The sequence below is a fragment of the Semicossyphus pulcher genome, unplaced genomic scaffold, assembly GCF_022749685.1.
Source record: "Semicossyphus pulcher isolate SPU_LCO1_2020_fin unplaced genomic scaffold, fSemPul1.0.p SCAF_10, whole genome shotgun sequence".
NCBI classification, from domain to species: Eukaryota; Metazoa; Chordata; class Actinopteri; order Labriformes; family Labridae; genus Semicossyphus; species Semicossyphus pulcher.
The window spans coordinates 21,548,116-21,572,722 of NW_027211604.1; the positions used below are offsets into that span (position 1 = coordinate 21,548,116).

At 40.3% G+C, this 24,607-nt stretch overlaps 1 protein-coding gene across 3 annotated transcripts in view; it reads left to right on the forward strand.

Annotated features, from left to right (window-relative positions):
* Positions 1 to 24,607, forward strand: part of gtf2ird1 (GTF2I repeat domain containing 1) — a 32,524-nt gene that overhangs the window by 3,414 nt on the left and 4,503 nt on the right. For all 3 annotated transcript variants that reach the window (XM_069670650.1, XM_069670639.1, XM_069670648.1), the window contains exons 2-18: positions 2,880 to 3,000; positions 3,234 to 3,375; positions 4,496 to 4,672; positions 5,122 to 5,305; positions 7,305 to 7,612; positions 8,212 to 8,304; positions 9,758 to 9,841; positions 10,519 to 10,702; positions 15,219 to 15,244; positions 16,092 to 16,218; positions 17,750 to 17,793; positions 18,054 to 18,134; positions 19,260 to 19,394; positions 21,784 to 21,837; positions 22,189 to 22,269; positions 22,743 to 22,926; positions 23,131 to 23,192. In XM_069670650.1, the coding sequence (XP_069526751.1) occupies positions 2,884 to 3,000; positions 3,234 to 3,375; positions 4,496 to 4,672; positions 5,122 to 5,305; positions 7,305 to 7,612; positions 8,212 to 8,304; positions 9,758 to 9,841; positions 10,519 to 10,702; positions 15,219 to 15,244; positions 16,092 to 16,218; positions 17,750 to 17,793; positions 18,054 to 18,134; positions 19,260 to 19,394; positions 21,784 to 21,837; positions 22,189 to 22,269; positions 22,743 to 22,926; positions 23,131 to 23,192 (2,083 nt within the window). In that variant the 5' untranslated portion in view covers positions 2,880 to 2,883. The remainder of the gene's footprint in view (positions 1 to 2,879; positions 3,001 to 3,233; positions 3,376 to 4,495; positions 4,673 to 5,121; positions 5,306 to 7,304; positions 7,613 to 8,211; positions 8,305 to 9,757; positions 9,842 to 10,518; positions 10,703 to 15,218; positions 15,245 to 16,091; positions 16,219 to 17,749; positions 17,794 to 18,053; positions 18,135 to 19,259; positions 19,395 to 21,783; positions 21,838 to 22,188; positions 22,270 to 22,742; positions 22,927 to 23,130; positions 23,193 to 24,607) is intronic.

The window sequence follows — 24,607 nt, forward strand, 5'->3', positions numbered from 1 at the left end:
GAGAAATTTGTACAGCAATATATCATGTTATTTTGCATGGCAATAATGTATTGCTGACACACACAAGTATCAATCTTTCATGAAAGAAATCTAGAAATATAAGAATAATATTTCAAATACAACTCTTTGGTGCTAGAATGCTAAAAATGAATGGGTTTAGTAGGAAGATAGAGACATCACAATTCTAATACAGTTTACTTTCAGTTACTGACAGGGCTGCATTACTTTGTATGTCAGTTCGACAATTTCTCTGCAAAAAAACTTTTTTTAATTTTGTTTTATTTTGAAAGGAGAGCTGAAGAGAGAAAGGAAAGATGGGGAAGAGAGACTGGGAATGACCCACATGCAGAGGGCCGGGGTTGTGCAGCAGGGACTCCAGTGTCCTTGTAAAATTTAAATCACAATAATGTTGTATTGCGACTTAATTATTGTGATTATATGGGATCATCTAATGATTCTCTCCCTTTACATAAATCATTCAGTCTGGACAAAGTTACAAAACCTCTTGATGTTTCTGGAGTGGCTCAGAGAATAATTGAGCTTTTATCAAAGTGATGGTTTGGATCAGAATCATTTTTACGTTGCTCTCCATGTACATACATAGAAATAGACATACACATAAGACAAGGACAACAAGCTTAACAAGGTTACACAAACATTAAACTAATAAACATTTAACCATTAAACTACTATGTACAAGCCTATAGATGTAAATATAGAAAAAAAAGATAAAGTTAAAATCATCCACTATAGACGAAGGTCAACTTTGAATCTTAACATCTTGAGTTTAAATATTCTCTGAGCAGAATCAGATCATGGCCGTGAAATGATCCTCGAGCTTCCTCTTGCACAGCAGTTGACATGGCGTTACCCTGAGCCTCTGTTCATCCCCACCTCTCTCCTCCTCGCTTCTTCCTCTGCCTTTTAAATATGCGAGGGAAAGAGGCCATCTATTTCCAGGCCGCAATAATTTAGGAGGGGGCTAATGTTTGCTGTGGCCTCAGGGGAGGCAGATTTAGATGGCCAATAGACTTGGCACGTTCAGACTGGTGCAGCTGAACCCCACCACAACACACTGCACACACCCTCCTCTTCCTCTCTCTGCCTCTGCCTATCTCTCTCTGCCTCTCTGTCCTCTCTCTATTGAGTCAGTGGTTTGGGCTTGCCAGAGGCTAGTATAATGGTTCCCAGTGTCTGGAGAGATTAAAGGCCAGGGCTGCATTGTTCAAATGCCCCGAGATTAGTTTCCAAGGAGACGGGTTTCATTTGCCATGAGAACATAGTGCCTGGCTTTAGCCGAGCGGTTTTTCTTTAGTTCCTGTCTGTTTACCACTTTACTTTTATTTAACATGGCCAGCTTGTTTTTCCTGGGTTTAGATGTTTTTCCTTTTGATGTCTATGTTAAAATGTTTTAAGCAGTCACACAACGGTGGTTTTCATGCAGTGGTTGTGGAAATTAATCCTGGTCATTTTAGGTCAGTTTCTCTTTTTCCTGCACCATCTGTCAAGTCGGAAAACATGGTATAGAAATCATCATTTATGACATCGTCTTAGTGCCCTAATTAGCCTCAAATGACAAAGGCAAAGCATATGTTGAAGTCAGGTGGATTGAGCTTTTTAGCCATGCTAGCTTTGTGGCTTTTTGTTGGTATGTCCACCAGTGATAATCTCAAAGATTTTCCTTTAAATAAATGTCTGTTAAGTCTCTATCTATCGCCGAATGAGGTAACACAATGGTGATTGAGCCTATGGCCCACTGATGAAAGCCTTTGCATTTGCAGTATTATGGCCTGGGCGTCTTTCGCGGAAAAAAGAGTGCTCAATTAATAGAAATCGGAAAGGTTGTAGTTCTTAAGTTAATACGCAATGAAACAGCATAAATATTACTACTGCAGCGCTGCAGAGATGACATGGAAAACAATTTGTTGTTTGTCAGATGTAAGAAACAGTTCTGTTTGTTACACACCCCCGAAAATGTCACGTCATCATGATTTTCATATTTACTGTCAGTGAAAATAAAATTCACGATGCATGATTTTTCTATATTATTCGGCCTCATTGTCAAGGAATTTAGTTCAGAAATGCATGTCCCCTTTAGATACATTCCCAGCTAGCAGGGAACGTTCCCGAAACATCGGCTAACATTACCTACAAGTTCTAATTGCGTTTGAATGAAAACGATTTAATCTAATATTCAAGGAACATTTTAAGGATGTTTATCATGTCAAATAAAATTCTTGTAACGTTAAAACGGAGAACGTTCTCCTATATTAAGAGGAGCATTCTGGGAACCAAATAAAAACTTCCTGCTCAAACCTTACCAGAACATCGCATGTAACATTCTCAGAACGTAGCTGGGTTGTTAAAAATTTTAAATGATTACATTTTTCCCATCTAGTACTATCATAAGTACGAGATACTTTGATAATGACAGAACACCTGCAAAACAAATGATTATTCCCATCAGCTTAATCTGTAAAGTATTGTGCTTATTAGCAAGTGTTGGAATGCTAACACGCTAAATTGGGATAGTTAATATGGTGTGTCATAATAATGTTGTTTGCATTTAGCTCAATGCACCGCTGTGCCTAAGGCTGAACAGCTTTTAGCATGGCTGTTGAATCTGTTTAGTATATAAAATAAGCCTACTAGGTTAGAAAACGCCTCAAAGCTTTCTAAATTCATTTATCTCTCAGCCTCCAGCATCAGGCTGATCCTCTGAATGCAAGCTTACATTTGCTTAAAGTCAAACGAAATTAACTCAGCAGAAACTGCTTTGAATGCAGGTCGCAGCTGCATGTGTGCACGCTCACATTCAGGTTTCTGTCTGTGTCGCGCTGTGGCCGTCTGCCTGAACTGTGTTCATCTGGTCCCCGCAGAGGCATGGCTCAGATGAGGAAGCTGGCAAGTGATGGCATCAGGACCAATTCCCGGGGTGAGCCGCTGGTGTCAGCCAGACAGGAGATCCTCACCAGCCTGGTGTCTGCTCTCGACTCTGTGGTATGTCCCAGATCAAGCATTTCATTTTGTAGATCTTACTCTGTGGTCTTAAGATAATTCACTTATCTTAAATTAGCCTTGGAAAAATACATCATAAAACATGTTAATAAACACCTACATTATACTGTGTTAGGGTGGAAATCAATACAGTTCTTCTAGTTTCCTCGTTTTGTTTATAAACTCCTTCAGACTTTCTGCTTTGACTAATTGATTCCTGTGTCTTTGTGTTGCAGTGCATGGCGATGTCAAAGCTCAACGCTGAGGTGGCGTGCGTCACGATACACGAGGACAGCGTGATCGCCGTCGGCACAGAAAAGGGCCGTGTCTTCCTTAACTCCAGGAGGGAAATCCAGACAGACTTCTACAAGTTTTGCCGTGAGTTTTGCTTCTCTGTGTAACTGTGGTTTCCATCATTCGTTCCTGTTAGATCATTGATTGCCCTAATTTTAGCTACAGCTACATCTTTTGTGTCTTGTTGTCTCTGTAGGACTTTTGCAGTTTATATGATGGCAAAAACGCAGAATCAGCCTGAAGCTTCAATAACTGCAGCAGCTTGCAGCTTTGCTTCATATCACATTACAATATTATATTATATAATTATTGAATAGAACAAGCAGTTGCATTTTCACACATTTCCCTTTTTCTTTTCACATTTCACACATCGCCCCTTTATCAGATAAAACCATATATCAGCAGACTTCCAGTCACGTCTCATTTGGCAACACCATTTGATGTGTTTTGTCTGCAACATAATCGACATAACGGCTCACAACTCTTGTTATTTATAACACAGAAAGCGTGACAGACGTGTTTAGGCAAGGCAAGTTTATTTACATGGCACCTTTCAGATATGGGGCCTCTCAAACTGCTTCACAGGAGCAGAGAAATACATTAAAAGTAAGACATTAAAATGCATTTTAAAGACCAGAAAACAAATAGTGAAAGATTAAAATGAAATTAGGAGGAGAAAGATTTAAGTTAATGTTGCATTTCTTTCTTGCCACTGCTTAAAACCAAGATCATAAGGAACTTAATAGTCCCTTTGCATGACAACATTTTAGCACATTCAGAATATAATGTTGATTTGCAGTTTTCTACATCAAGTTCTGGCTCAATATATTTGTGTTTTGTGAGAAAACTCTTCAGCCTTAACAACATTGTAAGCCCTTCTTTTCAGCCTTCATTTCCAATAAGCAAACTAGTATGCAAGTTTGTAAGCTGAGACAAATTCCAGATCTTTAAGCCCCACCTGCTGACCTTGAACACATCACTTATACAGCAAATGTTGTGCTCAGACTCCACAATGTGTCCCTACTAAAAACACACATTGCAGGGGTTGTAACGCTGCAAAAACGAATTAATATATGTGTATTTACTCCAACCTCACGCCACAGATCATTTGGAGCTGGACGCATCGAAAATGTTGTGCCTTTTTTTAGTCGATTTTTTATTTTGGTGCAATTTGCATGATCAGACTTCTGTCGTTTGTCTTTAGGGGTGCCATGTCTGCAGAATTTGACCACAACAAATGCCCATACCAAAGACCAGGAAGGCGATCTCATCAAACTGAGCAAGGATGGCGAACATGGGAAACCAAGAGCCTCATCAGACGCTCAGTCCAACATCTTTGTTCTGAGGAAGATGGTGGAGGAAGTCTTCACTGTACTCTACAGTAAGTACAATTCATTGTATTTTATTTGGTGGGGAGCACACTTCTTAGATATCCAGACAGTGTCACATGTGTGACGTCCACAGTTGGCTCCGGTTGTAACTCTTGTTTGTTCAGCCATAGTAGATTACTGTTTACTCGCAACACTTGCAGAGACCGGAAAAGCAGCCGCTTAGCTCCGCCTACCCTCTCTGGCAGACCAACCACTGCTGGCTGATGGAAAACGCGTCACTAACTGGGCGGCACTTGTGATTTTTTTCCGCTAAAGTCGCCACAGAAACCCAGTCTGTAATACTGCAAACGCAAAGGCTTTTATCAGTGGGCCATAGGCTCAATCACCATTGTGTTACCTCATTCAGCGATAGATAGTGACTTAACAGACATTTATTTGTATGAAAATCTTCAATTACTTTAAATTGTGAATTACTTACACTGTCCTACATAATGTGCAGGTGAGGCTGTGGGGAAGAGCAGCCTGGTCCCTGTGCCTTATGAGTGGATCCAGAAGGACCCCAGCTGTGTGGTGGCCCACGGTTTGCCTGATGGGGTCACCCTGAAGAAGCCTTCTGAGTACGACACCAAGACTCTGATGAAGATCCTGGAGCAGAGCCACAGAATCCACTTTACAGTAAAACGGTGAGTGTGCGCAGTGAAAAGCGTCTGTTGCTGTTCGGGATAACAGACTGCTGTCTGAACACTTGTATTAGATTATCAGAGCAGCTGTTTCACATCTGATCGCTCTGAAATGGAAAAAAAGGGGAGTTTGGCATGTCAGCTTAGCCTCTAATACTTTACAGAGAAATGCACTTATGCATGGCTGGAAGCACATAGCTTTGTTTGCAGCTAGTTGTTGGTAGCAGAGAGGCCGTGGTGCGTTAGAGAGGGATAGACAGGGTTTTAATTCAGCTGTGGAAAAGCACTCTCTTTGGTTACATGTTAGTCTCAAAACTCAGAACGTATATACTTCTTATTACAAACAGGAAGGTTTAACAGCCATCTTAGTTGAATCCTGTTAATAGGCTTGGTAAGGAGGCTGGGTAAATCCATAGAGGCCTAATCTGATGCCTCTTTCCTAGAATACAAAGCTCGTCCTGCATCTATTTCCAGAATAATGTGAAATGAAGACAATGACTTTTGCCGTTTCTCCTTGTGTAAGAGTTTCTTTAGAGATATGTCATTAGTATTGTCCTTTCAGCAAGATGTCTGACAGCCTCTGTGACTTCATGTAGGCCTGGGTAATACAACTATTACATAGTCCTGATAAAATAACTGTAATAATCCTTAAAAGTCTTCTTACTGAGTATGCATAGATCTAATAGCCTATCATACAGCAGAAATAAAAGCAACAATAGCCAGTCCTGCAGTTTTTAGCTAGTCAGTCACAGTCTTTTATAATTATAGTATAGCATTTAACAAGATGAAGTCGTTCAGTCCTCAGACGTCTAGATTGTGTAAAAGAAACAAGCTGAGCTAAAGGTAGCAGCAGCTCAGCCCACAGCCTCTTCTGGTTTTTGAAGAGGAGGAGACTTCTGTGGTAGCTTGTGAAAGTTGAAAACTGAAGGAATCCCAAAATAAACACAAGCTGAACACCTAAAACAACCTCAGCTAAAATAAGCAGCTGCCTAGCGTACAACCTCTCTGGACAAACACAGACTTTTAACGTGAAACTGCTTTATTTAGTGGATTTACCAGCTTTAATTAGCTTTACTTAAAGAGGGGCATTTTAAGACATATATATAATGTTACGATGTTGGATGTCCAGACTACATTTCGGTATAGTTTTAAATTTGTAGGTAAAAGTATGTCGGAGTAATTCCCAGGCTTCTCAGCTCAGTCTGCAGGCTGCTGTGAACGTCAGGTTTCAGACTGTTTTTTGTACACACAGCATTTTGTGATGTCACAAATTTCGGAGAGCTGGCCAATCGGAAGAAAGCAGGCTTGTAGTGGCGGGGTTTCTTAAAGGGACAGAGCTGACTGAGTCGTTTCAGGCTGTATGAGGGCCTGCACAGAGCACCGGTGTGAGAAAAATTAGGAGTTTTTTTAACTGTAAATTATGCTAAGCTACTCCACAGGTATCACAGAGTGAAATTAGCATAAGCTAGAGTAGCATATATTCTAGAGTTGAAGTTATAGACTCTCTTGTTTTCTTCTTCTTTGCTTAATCTGGTTTGGAACAGTAATATGGTTAAAGACTCTCTTCTCCGTGTTTGCTCCTTCAACACCAACTGTCACATGCCTTTGCCCACAAAAAATTAGGGAGTTTTTGGTCTCTATAATGGCACCAACTGGAATGTCATGTAACAAAGTGTGACTGTGACAGATTCTACAATTTTTGTTTGATCTGTTTGTTACTTTTTTTGGGGGAAGCACCGGATTAAAGGAAAAAAGAATAAAACGAAAAGAAGAAGAGCTGTAATGCTTATGAAAAAACAACATCTTATTTAATTTATCCGCTGATTACTTCTTTTAAGAGTCATAAAGGGGATGTCATGACATAATCAACAAGAGTTGTTGTTGCAGCAAATGTTGATATAAGCCAAGAGACACTTGGCAAGCGATGCAGTTTGCAAACAAAAAGCTCTGATGGATTTAATCCTCCAAATGACTTTATTCTTGATTTTGTGTCTGTCTGCAGGCCAACAGAAGATTTATCTCGAGAAGCCAAGTCCAGCACGGATGTCAATCAGAACTCTTCCTCCACCGTCATGTCGCCCAGCAGCCTCGTCCCGGGGAAGACTGCCGCCCAGGGGAACACGTCATCGAATCCCGCCTCGTCCAGTAACTCTGTTCTGTCGAGCTTCCTGTACGGGATGCCCATGTCCTCCAAACCTCACCCTGATGGGAAGCTGGATTTTAAACCCATGTCCCTCCTCAACCTGGGCAAGGACAGAGCGGCCAACTGGACAGCGGGGACGGACAAAATGGGGACATCTATAAATGATGGTAAGATGTTCATGTGAGTGGTTATAAAGTTGGTTTTAGACAACATAATATGATCTATAAAGGCTAGAGTTACACAGCCTGAGCATGACTGTATTGGCTCTCTCTCTGAGCCAACATTGGGGTGAACTTCAAAAGCTTGCCTTCATGAATAGAGGTGAAATGCAAGATTGATTTCACATTTTCCAAAATGATCATAGTGGTAGTAAAAGGAAGCATGCATTAGAGAATATGAATACCTCTAGTGTGGAGAGAAAAGTGGATAAAATGCAGCATGCTTTGAAGTCAGATTATTATACGGCTCGTTATTTCATTGAAAGCAGCCCTTTAGGTTTACACGTCCTTGTTATTCTCATATCTCAAAGGAGTCAGGCTTTTTTACAGTTTACATAAAATCACAGAGAGGAATTTAACATCTAAAAGGTAGAAAAACACCGCCAACGGGACTCTCACACAACACACTACAGTTGTTTTGTTCAATACATTCATGCAGGTATTAATGAATGCTGGCAGAAGTAATTGCAGAATATATACGGATGCTAAGTGAACCTTTCTGACTGGAATGAAACGTAATTTAACTCTAATTTGTTTCACATTTCCAGATGAGACGAGACCGCCTGGTGAGCAGGGTCAGAGTCCTCCTGGTATCCACATCTCCAAGAGACTTCTCTTCTCTATCGTGCACGAAAAGTCAGGTGAGGTTGAACACATTTGTAAGAAATTACAGGCTGCCGGTTTCATTTTATCCCTCTGGAGCTCAGCTAGATTAAGGTTCAGGTTTGTCTTTGTTTAGCACCTTTTAAACCTTTACTAACATGCATGATATACACCGATCAGCCATTACGTTATGTCAGCATGGGCACCCTGAGCGGTCTGCGGCTACGCAGCCCCATACGCAACAAGCTGCGATGTTCCACCTTTCTATCAGAACCAGCAATTTGAGCAACAGTAGCTCTTCTGTCGGATCGGACCACACGGGCCAGCCTTCGCTCCCCACGCACATCAATGAGCTTTGGCCACACATGACCCTGATGCTGGTTCGCCGGTTTTCCTTCCTTGGACCACTTTTGGTAGATGCTGACCACTGCAGACCGGGAACACCCCACACAAGCTGCAGTTTTGGAGATGCTCTGACCCAGTTGTCTAGCCATTATATTTTGGCTCTTATCAAAGTCGCTCACATCCTTAAAGTTGCCCATTTTTCCTGCTTCCAACACATCAACTTCAAGGGCAAAGAGTTAACTTGCTGCCTCACATATCCCACCCACTGACAGGAGATAATCAATGTTATTCACTCTACCTGTCAGTGGTCATAATGTTATGGCTTGTCGGTGTATGAATGACTCCCAAAATTAGCTGTTGGCAGATTGCCAATGCTTACATTTGCATATTTTCCCCCTAATTGTGGAGACTATCAAGTTCCTTGTGCAGAGGAATTAATATATCTTGTATGTCTTCTCCTATTGTGATGGATGACATTAAGATGCAAACATAAAATGGTCTTCAGAATGTACACATTTAGTAGGCAAATAAGAAAACTACTTCAACTTACGTAACATAAATGTACATACCGATACCTACTAAATCAGAGTGTTTGTTGTACATTTAAAGAATGATATTATCAGCCTTTCACAAAGGCAGACATTTTCTTCTTCGTTAAAGCCTTTAAGGGTCAATACAGATGGTATACCAATATTATCCTGCATCCCTAGTTTGATCAAATATCACATTGTGATGCAGGATGAGCCTCAAAAACTTCAGCTAGCTATAATATGTGGCCACAAATTCATATCATATTGTAGGATTAGAAGTTAAAATCTGCTACCCCAGAGGAGGATTTTGTTCTCTTGTGTCCTGCTTGGATTTACAGGCTCATGCAGAAGCCAAGTATTGTTTACTAAACAAAAGGCTCAGCTAACACTAACCCTTAAACATTAAGGACTAAGCTGCTAATATGTTAAGAATAATCCTATAAGAAGATTGCACTCATTGGCCAAGTTTGATATTGAGTCGATGGAGAAGATTAATATCAAATCTTTAGCGGTACAACAATGAAATAAAGCTCATTTGTAATGTTAAAGCTCTGTTGAAATACATTTGTCTGTGATTCAATGTATGTAAAGTTTTGACTGGAGTTGTTTCTTGTAGAAAAATGGGATTCCTTCATTCGGGAAACTGAAGACATCAACACTCTGAGGGAATGTGTTCAGATCTTGTTCAACAGCAGATACGGTAAGGACAGCTTCTCTCACTAAGGGGTATTACCACACGGTTACAAGAGACACCTCTGCCTCCTCAGACATTTTGCTCATGCACAGTTGATTCTGTGCGTACCTGTGGATGTTGATGTTTTGGGGTCAGTGCTTTGGTTTGATTATCTTTTCTTCGGTGATGCACAGGATATGTAAATGTAACCAAAGTGTACTGTCAATTCATATTAAAAAGGGGGAAAAGAACAGGCAAAGCTGCTGATTTCAGGTCAGGCAAAATCACTTCCTGAAATATTTGCATTGTTTTGCCATCTATTTAACCGTATTCAAAAGACTGCAGTGCGCTGAATCACTGGATATTGTGTGTCTACAGGCAGTTTCCACAAATTAAGGGTAGAAACATTTCCGCATTACGGCTCCTGGGATCTGTTTCCAGAGCATTTTATCTGAGCCCACAGCACCGATTATCATTCCCTTTAAGTTAAATTTCTCATTTAGCTGGAATTATCTTCACTTCTGTAAACCTTTACATGGGGGTGTGCATGCCACTGGAGGCTGCTTTTCCTCATGCAAATTCATGTTAGGAGAGAAACGAATGCACAAAGTTGTATAACCACAATTGCTTAAGAGTTAAAGTCAATATCTTTATAATATTGATCCAACAGCTTCTCATTGATTTCCCTGTGTCCTTACCCCTAGCTGAGGCCCTGGGTTTAGATCACATGGTGCCTGTTCCTTATCGTAAAATAGCCTGCGACCCCGGGGCCGTGGAGATCATCGGCATTCCTGACCAGATCCCCTTCAAGAGACCCTGCACCTACGGAGTCCCCAAGCTCAAACGCATCCTCGACGAGCGCCATGGCATCCGCTTCATTGTCAGACGGTAACCAATGTTCTGAAATAAGCAGGACTATTTTTAGCATGTTGGGGGAGAAACTCATAGAAGGAGGCTATAATTAGCTCAGCGGTTGGTCCCTCTTGTTTTAGCCAGTGTTATTATTATCAGGAAATCTGCCTTCCCATGCAATGAAATCAACAAAACTTTGCACATAGGTTCATTCTCATGCAACGCTTCTTCTACTTGAATTGTTTGGTATTAGTCCCAAATACAGCACTGCAGCAAACATTTAAACAGCCACGTCTAAAACTTTTAATCATCAGTCTCTTGTGCTGTAACTTTTCAACTTATACCTAAATGTTCTCCAGTTCAGCTCTGATGCAGGAATTAAGAAGTCAATCACTCTGTTCAGTAACTTTAAAACTAACTAAACCTAATTTTTCTCCTACATTTTGACACCAAACTTCATTTTCACAATGTCCTTCGCTAATGTTCCGGCCAAAATCTTTAATTTATCCCAAAAAATTGAGCCAACAGTGCATCAAAGCAATCAGTGGAACGATCTCCCAACAGAACTAATTGAATCCACAAACTTTCAAACTCTCTCCCGTCTGTAAAAACAGTGGATACAGCAAAGTTGCCTACATTTATTGTGATGATGAGCGGTTGGGGTGGCTTTGGGATGTGTACTTGTTAATGTCTAGTCTTATGTGCAGTCTTGTGTGGGTATGGGTAAGGGTGCTCTTTTAATGTCTAGTTTTGTGTGTAGTCTCGTGTGTGTTTGGGTGGCAGGGGATATATTTTGTTCTCTTTTAATGCCTTCTTACTATTTTATTTTATTTACCTGCCCAGGGACGACAGGCGGAAAATAGCAATTTGCTAAAACCCAGTGCGATACATCTTTCCTTGTTTTAAATAAGGTGAATGTTCTTTGTGCATTCTCCCTGCTCAAAAAAAGAAACATTACATAACGTCAATGCTGTTTTTACTGTAAACGGCTACCGCGAATTCTGGCTAAATATCTACAGCCTTCATATAAAAATGAGATGGTAGTTGTATTCGGGTAAATATCAGTGCTTTATCTCAAACACAGAACTTTTGATTATATTTTGAATCCCCATGCTAACTGTCACTTATGCAGCGATGAACCTTTGTAAAATGAAGTTACAGACATCTCTAAGTTGTCTAGACGAAATACACAATCTCTCAGAATTGTTTTTTAAGTACTTAATATTTTACACAAGATTAAAATCTACCTTTAAATGCATGAATAGCTGTTGTCACAGCCCTGGTGATTGCCAAAGTTTTCATGTACATATAATCACCTCAGACTTTTTAGTTTGCTCAACGTGAACAACATTTGCTGTTGGTGTCAAAGCTGATCAGAATGATGACGTAGGCCATGTCCACACGTACATGGGTATTTTTCAAGACATAGCCTTTTCTCTTTTTTTTGGCCTCTCGTGCACACACAAAACAACGTTTTAGGTCACTGAAAACGGATCTTTTGTAAAACTCCGGCCAGGGTGAAGACTTTCAGACACGGAGACGTGTAGACCGGGTAAAGACGGGGGTTTTTGGCTCGTGACGTCAGACTGTGAGCCGTTATCTCCATGGTGACGCGTCACTAATGAGGCGACATTCCTTGCAAAATGACGGATGTGACATAAACAGTGATGCTGAACAGGACTTTTTACATGTTTACACATATATGTACAGTTACTCGTCTACTACATTGAGGAACAAAGGCGTCGGGATAGATTTTTTCAGACTTTTGGTTGGCCGTGATTCTTCCTCTTCCTCTTTGCATGACCGGGTTATATCGCCGCCTGTTGGTGTGGCATTCTCACGACAGCGTTTCTGTTGTGTTTTTGCGTTTTCGTTCGGACTTTCAGATTTTATAACCGTGCTTGTGTGGACGGGAGGTGAAAACTCAGTTTTCAATAATACCCGTGTACGTTTAGACATGGCCTTAGATACACATGACTTAAAGGTGTAATCATACTTCTAGTCTTGAGCCCAAAATTCATGGTCTAGAATTATAAAGAAAACACATGAATGCACGACTCTCTGTGTAATTAAGTTTGTCACTGAGTGCTGATTATAGTTTACCCTCTCGCTGCTTCATCATTGTCCAGCTCCACTCCAGCAAACTACAGCATGGCATCGCCTCTGAAACTTTTAATAGGCAGTAACCGAGCGAGTCAGCCTATACCATCTGTCTGTTTAACGTCTGTTTCCTTCAGCACAATGTGTCCCGCCGACTGCTAAACCATTTCCATTCATGTCCCAAATGACTTTCCCTCGCCAGCATATTGCTGCTGCTCCGCCATCCATTTGTTTAAGCTCATTTGAATGAGCCACCATGCCTTGTTTGAGATAACACATCTCTGAACGAATCCAGCCGGCAGCTCATTAGTGTTAATACAATTAGGAAAGATTGAAAATGTGATTAATTCAGAATTGCATCACATTGTCATTGTCACTGAGAGATGTTCCAGATGTGGGGCCTGATGTTCTCGTTCGGCGTAGTCGTTGTTGACAGAGCTTTTTCATTTTTAAATGAACCCATCATTTGTTCTAATAGTCGGCTGCTTTAACTAAAAACCAAAGTTTGTTCTCATTTAAAGCTGCAGCATATTAATTTATTACACTCAGATGATATAACAAGTTACAACAACCTCATTTTATTTCCATGTTATGAGCGGTTCAGTTCCAAATAAAAGGCTTATAGAACACATCGGTTAATAATCTAATTAATACATCTAATTGAGTGTTTTGTCAACCAAACTGTAGTTGTGAAGGTGATGTTTGTTTGTTAGTATGTTGACACAATACTTTAACACTCCTTGAAGTGAAAAAAACATTATTCGTCCTCAAAAGACAACTTCAAAACATCGCTTAAATTCCTGTTAGCTTCAAAAGCGTTTTGAGTTAAATGCTAACATGCAGTGGAGCACTAGTACGCCAAAGTTAGCATGCTAACAAGGTAACATTCCTCCTTTTCTTGTTGTTAACAGGAGCAACAACAAAAACTTGATTGTGGCAAGTTATTTATTCAGCACCTTTCAGACACAAGGCACCTCAAAGTTATTTATTTATCAAAGGCAAGGACATGCACTGAAAACCAGCACGTTGAGAGAACATAGAAATTGCATTTCAAAGACAATAAAAGGTTAATCAAAACAAAAAGAAGACACAAATAAGATTAATCCAGTAAGTGCTCTGTAGAAAAATGATTGCCCAACTATTTTTCAAGCTAAAATTCTAACATTTGGTGGTTCAAGCTTCACAAATGTCAGGATTTGACATTTTTCTTTCTCTTAAGATAAACGTAAATTGCATTTGGTGCAGAAAACAGCTCCTGATCTGAGGGCGCTTTCACTCCTAAAGCCTGTTTGTTTGATCCCAATCAAAGACCCAGTTGTAACAATGTTGCATTTTGCCTCGAGTCTGGTTTGTGTTCACGCGGCAGCTTTTACCAGCGGACGAAAAGCTTAGATGCGCGAGGAAACTGCTTTCTGATTGGTCCGAATTTCCACGTGAGAAATCTCCCTGAAGTAAACAAACAGGGAGAGAGAGCACACTCCGCTCCATTCTCCTTCAGTTTCATTCATTCAGTTTGAATACCTCCATGTTCTTGTGTTTCCACAAGCATTTGTGAAATTTTCTGGTCAGCCCATATTTCTATTTCTTTTTTGGTCTGCACCAGAGTTCGATTCCGGCGTTCACACCAACCTAAATCAACAACACGGAGGGGACAAACGCTCCAGTTCGGTTCAGTCGGACTAAACCCGCCCTGAGTCTGGTTCTGACAGGCTCAAGAACGTTTCCTCTAACACTAGCCATCTTGATGCACGTTGCTCTTTCAACAGTCATCCTAGACCTGATCTAAATCTTCTGAATGTGTTAGAAGAGAACCTTTATTACCGGTAATTAAAATGTTATAATGGTGGAGTATCTTTTACATACTTTGAAGCATGTCTTGATCTAACTTAGGGTAAATGTTTTAACCTGCTAGTGAGAAGAAGAACTCAGTCACTAGTGGACTATTAGTCTTGTTCACCGATGACCTCAATATAAAAATGAGGTCATCTGGCTTTCGAAAGTCAAAGTGCAGTGATTGCAGATAAAAGTAGCCATAAACAGCACCATTCTTCACCAGCTGGACTCCAGTCTTAATCTGAAAAAGTTGAACAAACAGATGGAAATAAACACGACTTTGAGGACCAGTTTTGTCTTAAGATTAGGATCGTAGCAGCAGAGGAATGTCTCAGTGGCAGACAGAGCAGGAGCATGTGCCAGGAGGAGGAGGAGGAGGAAGCAGTCCCGAAGTACATTTCCCATCCATAGAGTTATTTTTAGTCAGAGGGATTCACTGATAAGAAAGGAATGACTCAGTAGCTTGATTGTTTGCCTGAGACTGATTGTTTAAAAAGCAGTTCATGTGCTTAAAGAGCTGTTAATGATGTGTTCCTCCACATGTACTCTTGTTTGCGTCATGATTTCTGCCCTGAGAGCTCTTTGAACTAACGGACTCTGTCTCCTTTTTATGTTGCAGAATGTTTGATGAAAGGATTTTCACCGGTAAGAGTTTGATTTATTATATTTTTGTTTGAATACAAGTTTCACATGATAATGAGCTGTGGTGTGAGCTCTCTATTAAAACACTGATCACTGATGTGCCTCTTCGTGACTTCTAATGCCCTTTTCTGTAATTATACTCAAGAAGTGCAAGGATCTTGTTTGGAAAAAAGGTGTCAGAAAACTGGAAAGAGATTCTAATTAAATTGTATTTTTCATACTAGTTAACCTACCTTTTTGAGACTGAATGTTATCATACAACAGTTAGTTCCGACCAAGTAATCTGATCGGACAAGAGGCATTCCATGAGTGCTGATGCAGAGAACAACATCACTGGGACTTTTCACAGCCAAAAATGATTGTGAACTACTGTCCAGTGCTCAATCTAACATGCCTCAAAACTGTTCTGAACCATCGCACCCTGTGTGATATGCAGTAAACATGTGAGGTTGCTGTTATTGCACAACAGAACAATTATTGACTGCTTCACTTTGAGGTAGATGGACTCAATAAACAGAAAGCAGACTGCATGAGATAAGTGTTTGACCAGCTGATTGGTGTGCACACACCTTGACTTTCAAAGCTAGTTTGGCTCCGAGTGTAGCCTGCATTTACATTACAATGAGAAATGATCTTTTCAAAGGGAAGCTTCAGCACAATGTCACGATTTTGGTTGGACTCCATGTGTTTGTGGACGCACAATAGTTGTCAGTATTTTTACAATTAATTAGAGGAACTGGCTAACAGAAAAGCACCCTGTCAAGTCTTTATTTATTTATTTACACCCCACAGATGTTCTTGGCTAATGGGATGCAGTGTTTGTTTATCTTCTGTGTCTTGTTCCTTGAAGCTGCTGGCAAGATTGCAAGGGAGGAGGGCAAGCACGACCTGGGCTCGGCGCCTGAAGACGGCTTCTCTGACAATCTGAGCATCCCGCCCACCGCAACCGAGTTGGTCAGCAATCCTCACAGCAGCAGGTCAGAGTACAGCCCACACACACATTTAGCACTGCCCTGCAGACTTTGTTTATAACGTAGAAATATGAGATAGTGGCAGGCACCCAAATGTTATACATTCATATCAAACATTGCTCATAATGTGGACTGAATTAAACAGTTTAAATTTACAGTTTTATTTAAAATTGTTATCGCCAGAATGACACATGCGAGGATAATCTAAATTTTTGCGACAGGCCGTAATTCATATTTTGATTTGTCCTCATTTTGAAGGCTTTTTAAAGATATCCTTTGATTTACGCTGTACAAGGCTATAGCTTGTGTATGCTGATTTAGGCGACAGTACCATGTTTATGTAAAAGATCAACTGACAAGGATGCATTTTATGCAAATCATGTGCTGGTTACCTCAAATATCCTTTCATCATACTTCCAGCTTCTGCTTAGTTTAATTTATTTTTTAGAGAAGCAACGTATTCATTATGCCTACAGTACCAAATAGGGAAACTTTTAAAAGAATAAAGTCTGACAGCCTCTCACATCTAAACACATTATTGTTACAAAGTATACAATTTTGCAAAGACTGGGTTTCTTTTAGGGTCACTAAGAAAACAACTTAATTCCTGTTGAGATGATTTCCCAAGAAGAATCATTGGAGTAGAAACAGAAGCAGCAACAACATCTGTCCTTGTATGTGCAGTGGTTTGTGTTATTCTAGCATTGCAAGCTAGTAGGCTGCCAGCAAGGCACTTCCTTCACCCCTACTTCAAACCATAACCTATTTACCAGAGCTATAAACATAATGATACCATGTCCTAACAGCAAGCAAGCGTTCAACAAGCTCGTCACATTCAGTTAGGACCACTGACCGCAGCTCTTGTTGTGCAGAGGCTTGTGCCTTCCCAGAGTCCTCTCCATGTTGACCCTGAATTCAACTGTGCAATTTGTTGACATAAATACTGCCTTATACTATTCATTTGTCAATAACTCTTATTTGTATTTTACTTTATTCTGGCAATTATATTTAATTCTGTCACTCATATTTAAATGACCATAGATCCACTTCTCAGCATTTAATCTTTACCTTTATTTCTCATTTTATTGTACATATAACACACATATTTGACATATTTCTTACTTCTATTTTTATGCCATGTATTTCTCCACGCTTCTCTCTGTATCAGAGAAACTGTAACGTCCCCCCGGGGATAGATGTCTAATGTTTACTGTTCAGCCCGTTTGTGCTTTTTGTTAATAACATTCATGTCATTGAACTTCAGTATTTGCACAAGCAAAGACTAAAAACTTCTGACAATACTGAACACGTTTGTTTTTATCAAATCAAAGCCAAGAAAAAGACTGTAGCTCAGGCTGAGTTTTATCTTACACCAAAGGAATGAGACCAGACCCCGCACTCAGGCAAAACTCTCCTGATTTAATCCTGACATTGAAATACCTTCAGTCTTTTGGTATAAGCCGACATTAACGTCATGTTTGTCCGATGTATCAGTTTTGGATTTTTTAACTCACCTCAGTATTTTTAAATTTCACAGATCGACTAGTGCATGTGTGAGTCCCCTGGCTGAGTGCGAAGCAGGTATGTGCAAATAAAATCATTTATGCATTATAAAACCCTATTTTTACTGAGACTTTGATGTCTGAAGTTCAAGCCCCAAGTATCATATTAAAGTTTTTAAAGCGATGTTAACAGTCCTTGGAAGCCTCTTCCCAAATTGTCCCCTCATGTTTTTGCAGTCCAGTCACTTCAAACACATTCTATCACCTACTTAAATCTGTTTAACACTGCCATAAAACACAGTGCCACACACCGATGGGAACTCTGTTCAATCCCCGCAGGTCCTTCAGGAGATTGCATTCCTTTGAAACGGATTAAAACGGAGCCTCCAGATGGGGAAATCATTCAAGTGACTGTGCCAGGTAAGTGTGCGCACGCTTGGCAGCCATTAGCTTTGAAAGCGGTTCGCTTCTTAAACTATAAAAAGTATCCAGAGATGTTGTGTTGATAGAAGACCACTGACATATTGCAGGTCTGTGATACAATGCCAGTAGTTAAAAATATAAAACTATGCTGTCCTCAGATGGACTTAATGGGACAGTTTGGAAGTGGATTTTTTATGAGGTACTATTCAAGACCCAAACAACATAGTGCAAAAGAAACAGGCTGTCTAGCAGCAAGGTGAACCAGTTAAATATTTAAAATATAGCTTACACTTACACTGAAATTAATTTGGTTTTTTAAACTTTAAGTGTGTAATGGTACAGAGCTTAGCGTCTGTGTCAGTTTTCTGGCCAGTCTACCCAGGCAGCATACTGGCCACCTTCTACTGTCACCATTGATAAATACACACTATAGCCCTGCTGCAAGACTATGGCTTGCTTATTTGACTTTAACCTGTAGTTTAGGGATTCCCAAAGTGTTGGCCAGGACCCCCTGGTGGGCTGCAATGGTACTGTAAGTGGGCCGCAACATGTCATTTACAATAAATAGGTACATTTTTTTGTTTTTATATTTACTATTTATATTTATTTTGTATGTGGCTTAATTATTTCTGCACTGCATTGCCACAGGCTCACTTTTACTTTTTATTTTTCTGTTAATAAAATAAAAATATATTGAGAAATACTTTATTGTGGGCTGCACGGTGGTGCAGTGGTTAGGACTGTGGCCTCACAGCTAGAAGGTTCCTAGTTTGAACCAAGTTTGGAGGAAGTGGGCCTTTCTGTGTGCAGTTTGCGTGTTCTCCCCGTGCATGTGTGGGTTCCCTCTGGGTACTCCAGCTTCCTTCTTGTTAGGTTCATTGGTGACTCTAAAATTCCCTGTTGGTGTGAATGAGAGCGTGAAAGGTTGTCTGTCTCTATGTGTTAGCCCTGTGATTGACTTCCTTACTCTGAATAGATATAAAATGTAAGAAGACAGTTTTGGTTTTGCTATTTAATTTAGATTCTCTCCTCATGCTTCTAAGCTTAAACAGATAATACAGTTATTCAGGAAATATTAGCAACCTGATATGTCCTAATGCCTTCCTGTTATGGTTTCTTCAGAGGCCGGTACGAGTGGCGAGGAGCCCAGCGAGTCTGTGGCCGAGCCAGTCACCGCTGCATCGTGTCCATCCACAGCCTCGCCTTCTACACCCTCTGCTCCTTCTGCTCCCCACCACCCGAAGGAAAACAATGCAGGTAACCTCAGCCTCGTCAGCTCCCACCTCCTTTACACCTTCCTCCTTTTCACCGCAGCTCCAGGATTGCCAGCTCCACCCCACAGCCAGGTGCAACACAACGTCTGCCTCTGCATCCCCCACACTCTGGCTGTTTTTTAGGGAACTAAATAAGCTGCTACACGTATGAAACGATTTTCTCACATACTTTTTTCTTCCACTCTCCAACTTCCCCCACAACCAAACGTACCTGCCGCTTGTAGCTACAACCCCAACCCGTAAGAACCCCCACTCCCCAACTCTGGCCTGTAGCTCTTCTCTTCCCCAAGTCCTACAATACCAACTCTGTGAAATGCACCATGTATCAACTGAAGCTATTTTACTGACTCATTGGTCACTCATGAGTCACATTTTTACAATATATAATTACAATTTTTTACATGTACCTCTGGTCATCTTTGCCATTGGAGTTGTTAAGATGCATTGTGCATATTTCCAGATTTGGAGTTCCAGTGTCCCGTAGTCCTGCTGCCCAAAATTAGACCTCAAAGATACTTTAAATACTTCAAACCCTCCCTCCATCTAACACAGAACAGCTTGTAGACTTCCACCTCTTTCCCCTTTAAGATAAAAGTAATTAGACCAAGACATCTGAGTAGACTACACTCTCTTTCTAAAATGCATCAGCCTCATTTACAAAGTCTTAGTAACACTGTTTCTTATGTATTATTTAACTTAAAGGATTGGTTAAGAATGTTTAGTTGCTCTGGCAGATGCATCTGGTCCCTCTCTTGTTCAGACAATTTTCCATATGACCTGATTCAGGTCGGGTCAGTCACAGATGTTTATCTAATATGGGGCAGGTTTAAGCTCTGGGGCGTTTTTGTAAACAAACCAATATCTCTACTGCTGATGTGTTATGTTCCGATGCTGCTATTTATTCATGATTAAAGGAACTGGACACCAGTTATCATTGTCATTATACAGTGGACCACACAACGCCGGCGTAAAGCCGCCCCAGTGTGGGTTTTTAAATAGCGTTCCGGCGCTGCGTAAGCAAATAGGAAGCATATAACAGAGCCGTAATAATCCCGCCTTGAACTGGCAGTGTAAAAAGCCCTATGGAAATCTAAAATGAACAGACGGTTCCAGACTAAGTAGCATATTCTGGTAATGCTAGGCAAGGTGTTTCATTTGAATTCAAAACATATTTTCAGATAGTTTTGGGGTTTTATTTGTCCAAGTTATTAGACACGGCATCTGTCACTGAGATTTGTGGTAATGCTGTAAACACCCCATTCAAAATGTCCTTTATCTCCATTATATTGAGATGGCAGCAGAAATCTTTGCTTTTATTTTAGTGAAAGGACCCTTTAAGCTGCCCTGTGCAAAAGAGACAAGGCATTCAACATTGACAGCATCACATTCTGGACATAGGTCCTAAAAATCTTAAAACCTGCTAAATTCCTTAAGTTTGTGTAGTTTTTTTTTTATGCACTTAACATACATGAGGCAGTTCTACATTTGGATGTAGTGCTATAACACCTTAGGAAGTGGAGTCTACTCAATGTGGTCTTGGGCTTAGCATACAGCGCTTTCAGGAGGTGTTTTGTTTTATTTTGTTGGTTTGATTGTGCTTTTTTAAGTTTTCTTTTCTTTCACAAATGACAACTAAAGGAAAGAAAATGAAGGTAAGTTCAGCAAATATCACACTGAGCATTATTTGCTGTTATACGCTCTTTAATTAAGTATCAATCTGTTGCTATTTTGCATTATGTTTAGTAAAGTTATACTATAAAAAGTGAGATTTTGCCCAGCATCTCCAAAACTACTAGAATTGTGTGAAAATGTGATTATGCCCAGCAGCCCAACTGAAGCATCATAATATCTGCTGTGCATTTATTGTGCTCCTAAATTTGATTATTATTACAGAGGAAATGAACATCGCCTTTGTAAAAGGATCAAACTGATGTTCATTGCGATACACTGCATCACATTAGTGGAAACATTTTGCATTTGTAAAACACGTACAATAGTTTGCATAGATTTTTTATTCATTTAAACAACTTTATAAAACAATAATATGACCAAACTTCTTCTGAACAAAGATGGCTGATAAAACTGAATTACTGTACCCCTATGGTGTAACTTGCTCCTGTTATACTCAAGCAGACATAAGCTTTTAATGAACAGTGGAAATATTATAAATGTAACAGCGACTGTTTGGTATTTCCCGGCTCTTAGCTCACACTGACAGTCGTGTTTTATGTGAGCACAACTAAAGCATCCAGACATTCACATTCAGTCTCAGTCTTTTGACCTGGATGATACAACACATATGTGAATTGTTTGATCTATAAATGTATAAACACAGCTGTTTTGTCTTCTCATGTTGCTCTTTGATCCTGCAGCTGAAGCTCTGTCCCCCGGCACGGCCCCCCAGAGCATCAGAAGATCCTCTGAAGGTACAATGGACTGACTCATTTACAATGTTCTGCTTCATCCAGTATATTTTTACTCTTCTCACGGTGTGCAAAATATTGTTCTGTTGGAAAGGCAGACAGGAGTAAAATAAAACAGCTTGAAACATTATTTCCTACTTAGCTTTATTAGCCCCATTTTGCACCTTTACCGTTCTCTCTCCCTGTGTCTGTTTGTTATGGTCTCCGCTGATTAATGCACCACGCAGTCTGTTGTTACCATTTATCAAAATAAAGTTAGCGAGGGAACAAATGGAAGAGTTCCAGACTGACTCTCGCTGACCTCATACATTCATTCTGTTAGTGTAATTGTGTTTCTTTGTTTGTCTCACTTAGCGGGCAGTTTGGTGGAGGACATTGGTGAAATGATTCTGCAGCTTCGGAGACAGGTGGAGAGCCTCTTCAGCATTAAGTACGGTAAGCTACCTGCAGCAGCGGAGCTTAACACTCACTCACACCAGGGCGCGAAGTTACTGTATGTCAGGCACATTTATCTTGCAGTAAGACTTTAATTTCCAACACTTGTGCACATCCTTAACAAGTGTACAGCAAGTGAAACATTAAGATTTTATAGTCTTTTGAGTATTAATATTATAACTTCTATGTTTTCTTTAATGATTTAACACTTCAGAATTAGTCAGCTCAGTGTGGGGCTAATTGGAGCGGAGAAAGAAGATGAATTTCAATTTCATGTCAAAGGATTTTAAGCAAAGAGATACCAGAATATGTATGACAGGCTGTTTGGGTAATTATTCTACTATTTTGGTTTATTTGTCTTCACATAACTTTGACTATTCTGCAGGCTTGTTCATCTCAGTGAATAATTGTAGTGAAGAAAATGTTGCTATAACTGATACGAATAATGTCCAAGCCTATCTCCTCTTCCTCAGCTGAAGCTCTGGGCCTTCCCGAACCAGTCAAGGTGCCGTACTCCAAGTTCCAGATGTACCCCGAGGATCTGTACGTCACCGGGATGCCAGAGGGAATCTCCCTACGAAGGCCAAACTGTTTCGGAGCGGCCAAACTGCGCAAGATCCTGGGTGTTAGCAGTCATATCCAATTTGTCATCAAAAGGTGAGATGATGGCAATATAGAGGAATGTCTTGCTAATGTGTTACTGTACAGCATTTCAGCTGCCAATTACATCCTGTATTTACACTTCTTCATCATTCATTACTTGCATATTACCAGAACCTTAAACAAAGGGATAAACATTTTAACTCACCTAATCATTCGCTGCTTTGTAAATAGTGTAATGATGTCTTTGTTTGTCTGCAGGCCTGAGCTGCTAACTGAGCAAGTCAAACAAGAGATGCCTTCCATCCCCGTGTGTGATCCAGGTACGCCCGTCTCAGTGCCTTATTTGACTTGTATTTAAAATGTATTTAAAGGGATTTTCTCGGAAACTCTGACTCATCGTCTTTTAAGGCTTGAATCCTCTGCAGTCATATTTGGGATATTATTTTTGCTATTTGGAGCGTAGTCTGGTAGCCAAGGTTAATTTTAAAGTCTCTCCATATTTATAATCTCAAAGATCTCACTTTTGTTCTTTTTGCAGCACCTATGGCAATAAACGGTAATTGCGGGAGCACACTTCCCAGATATCCAGACAGTGTTGCATGTGTGACGTCCACGGTTGGCTCCGGTTGTAACTCTTGATTTTCCTCGCTGACCACCGCCTTCCTTTTTAGACTGTTTGCCTTCATCTGAGCGTCAAATTTGTTTGTTTTTCTTTGGATTTTCACTTATTTTTGAAGTTGTATCTGTAGTCATCCATCTTTTCTTTGTTTGTTCAGCCATAGTAGATTACTTTATATTTTACTCGCAACACTTGCAGAGACCGGAAAAGCAGCCGCTTAGCTCCGCCTACCCTCTCTGGCAGACCAACCACTGCTGGGTGATGGAAAACCTGTCACTGCCTGGGCGCCGCTTGTGATTTTTCCTGCAAATGTCTCCGCAGACACCCAGTCTGTAATACTGCAAATGCAAAGGCTTTCATCAGTGGGCCAGAGGCTAAATAACCTATGTGTTACCTCATTCGGCGATAGATAGTGACTTAACAGACATTTATTTACATGAAAATCTTCAACATTATCACTTTAAAAGCCCTCGTGAAAGAATAACGCCACTTTGGGACCATCATGACCATGAATACGTCATTTTTTGGTAATCATTTTGCCTTTAGTCTTTCAATCATGCAATTTGCAATATCAGCCTTCTGCATAAATAATTTGTGTGTTTTTAATGGTTGCTGTCAATTCAGTAAGTCAGAACACTTAATTTCCCAGGGTGCTTTGTGGTGTATCTCAGGGTTCTCATTTTGAAGGTTTGCAGCAGTATTACTGTGAATATGAAAAACGATGTGAAGTGAGTGCCCTTAGGACCCTAGTTTCTTGCTCATTAACATTTAACCTTCAGCACACAAGCAACATATTTTTCTCACACTCTACTTTGAATGCAGAATCTATTTCAGAAAGATATAAACCCACAGCTATTTCAGATTTTGTCATATTTGCTCCGCTGATAAAATTGTATTTTGGCAGTCAGTGGGAGGCCTGAGTGGAGAAAATCCACCATCTGGAGGCACATAATGCTGGTTTAAGATGCTATTTGCTCTGTCCTCTGTGCGCATGAAATTGAGAGGTCAAATCCAGTTCAAGTGCTATTTTTAAAAGAGCTCTTCTAAAGGGAAAAAGAAAAGTCCTTGCAGGGATTTTCTCCAGCTATCACTACCTTTTATTTGTGACAAAGCTCA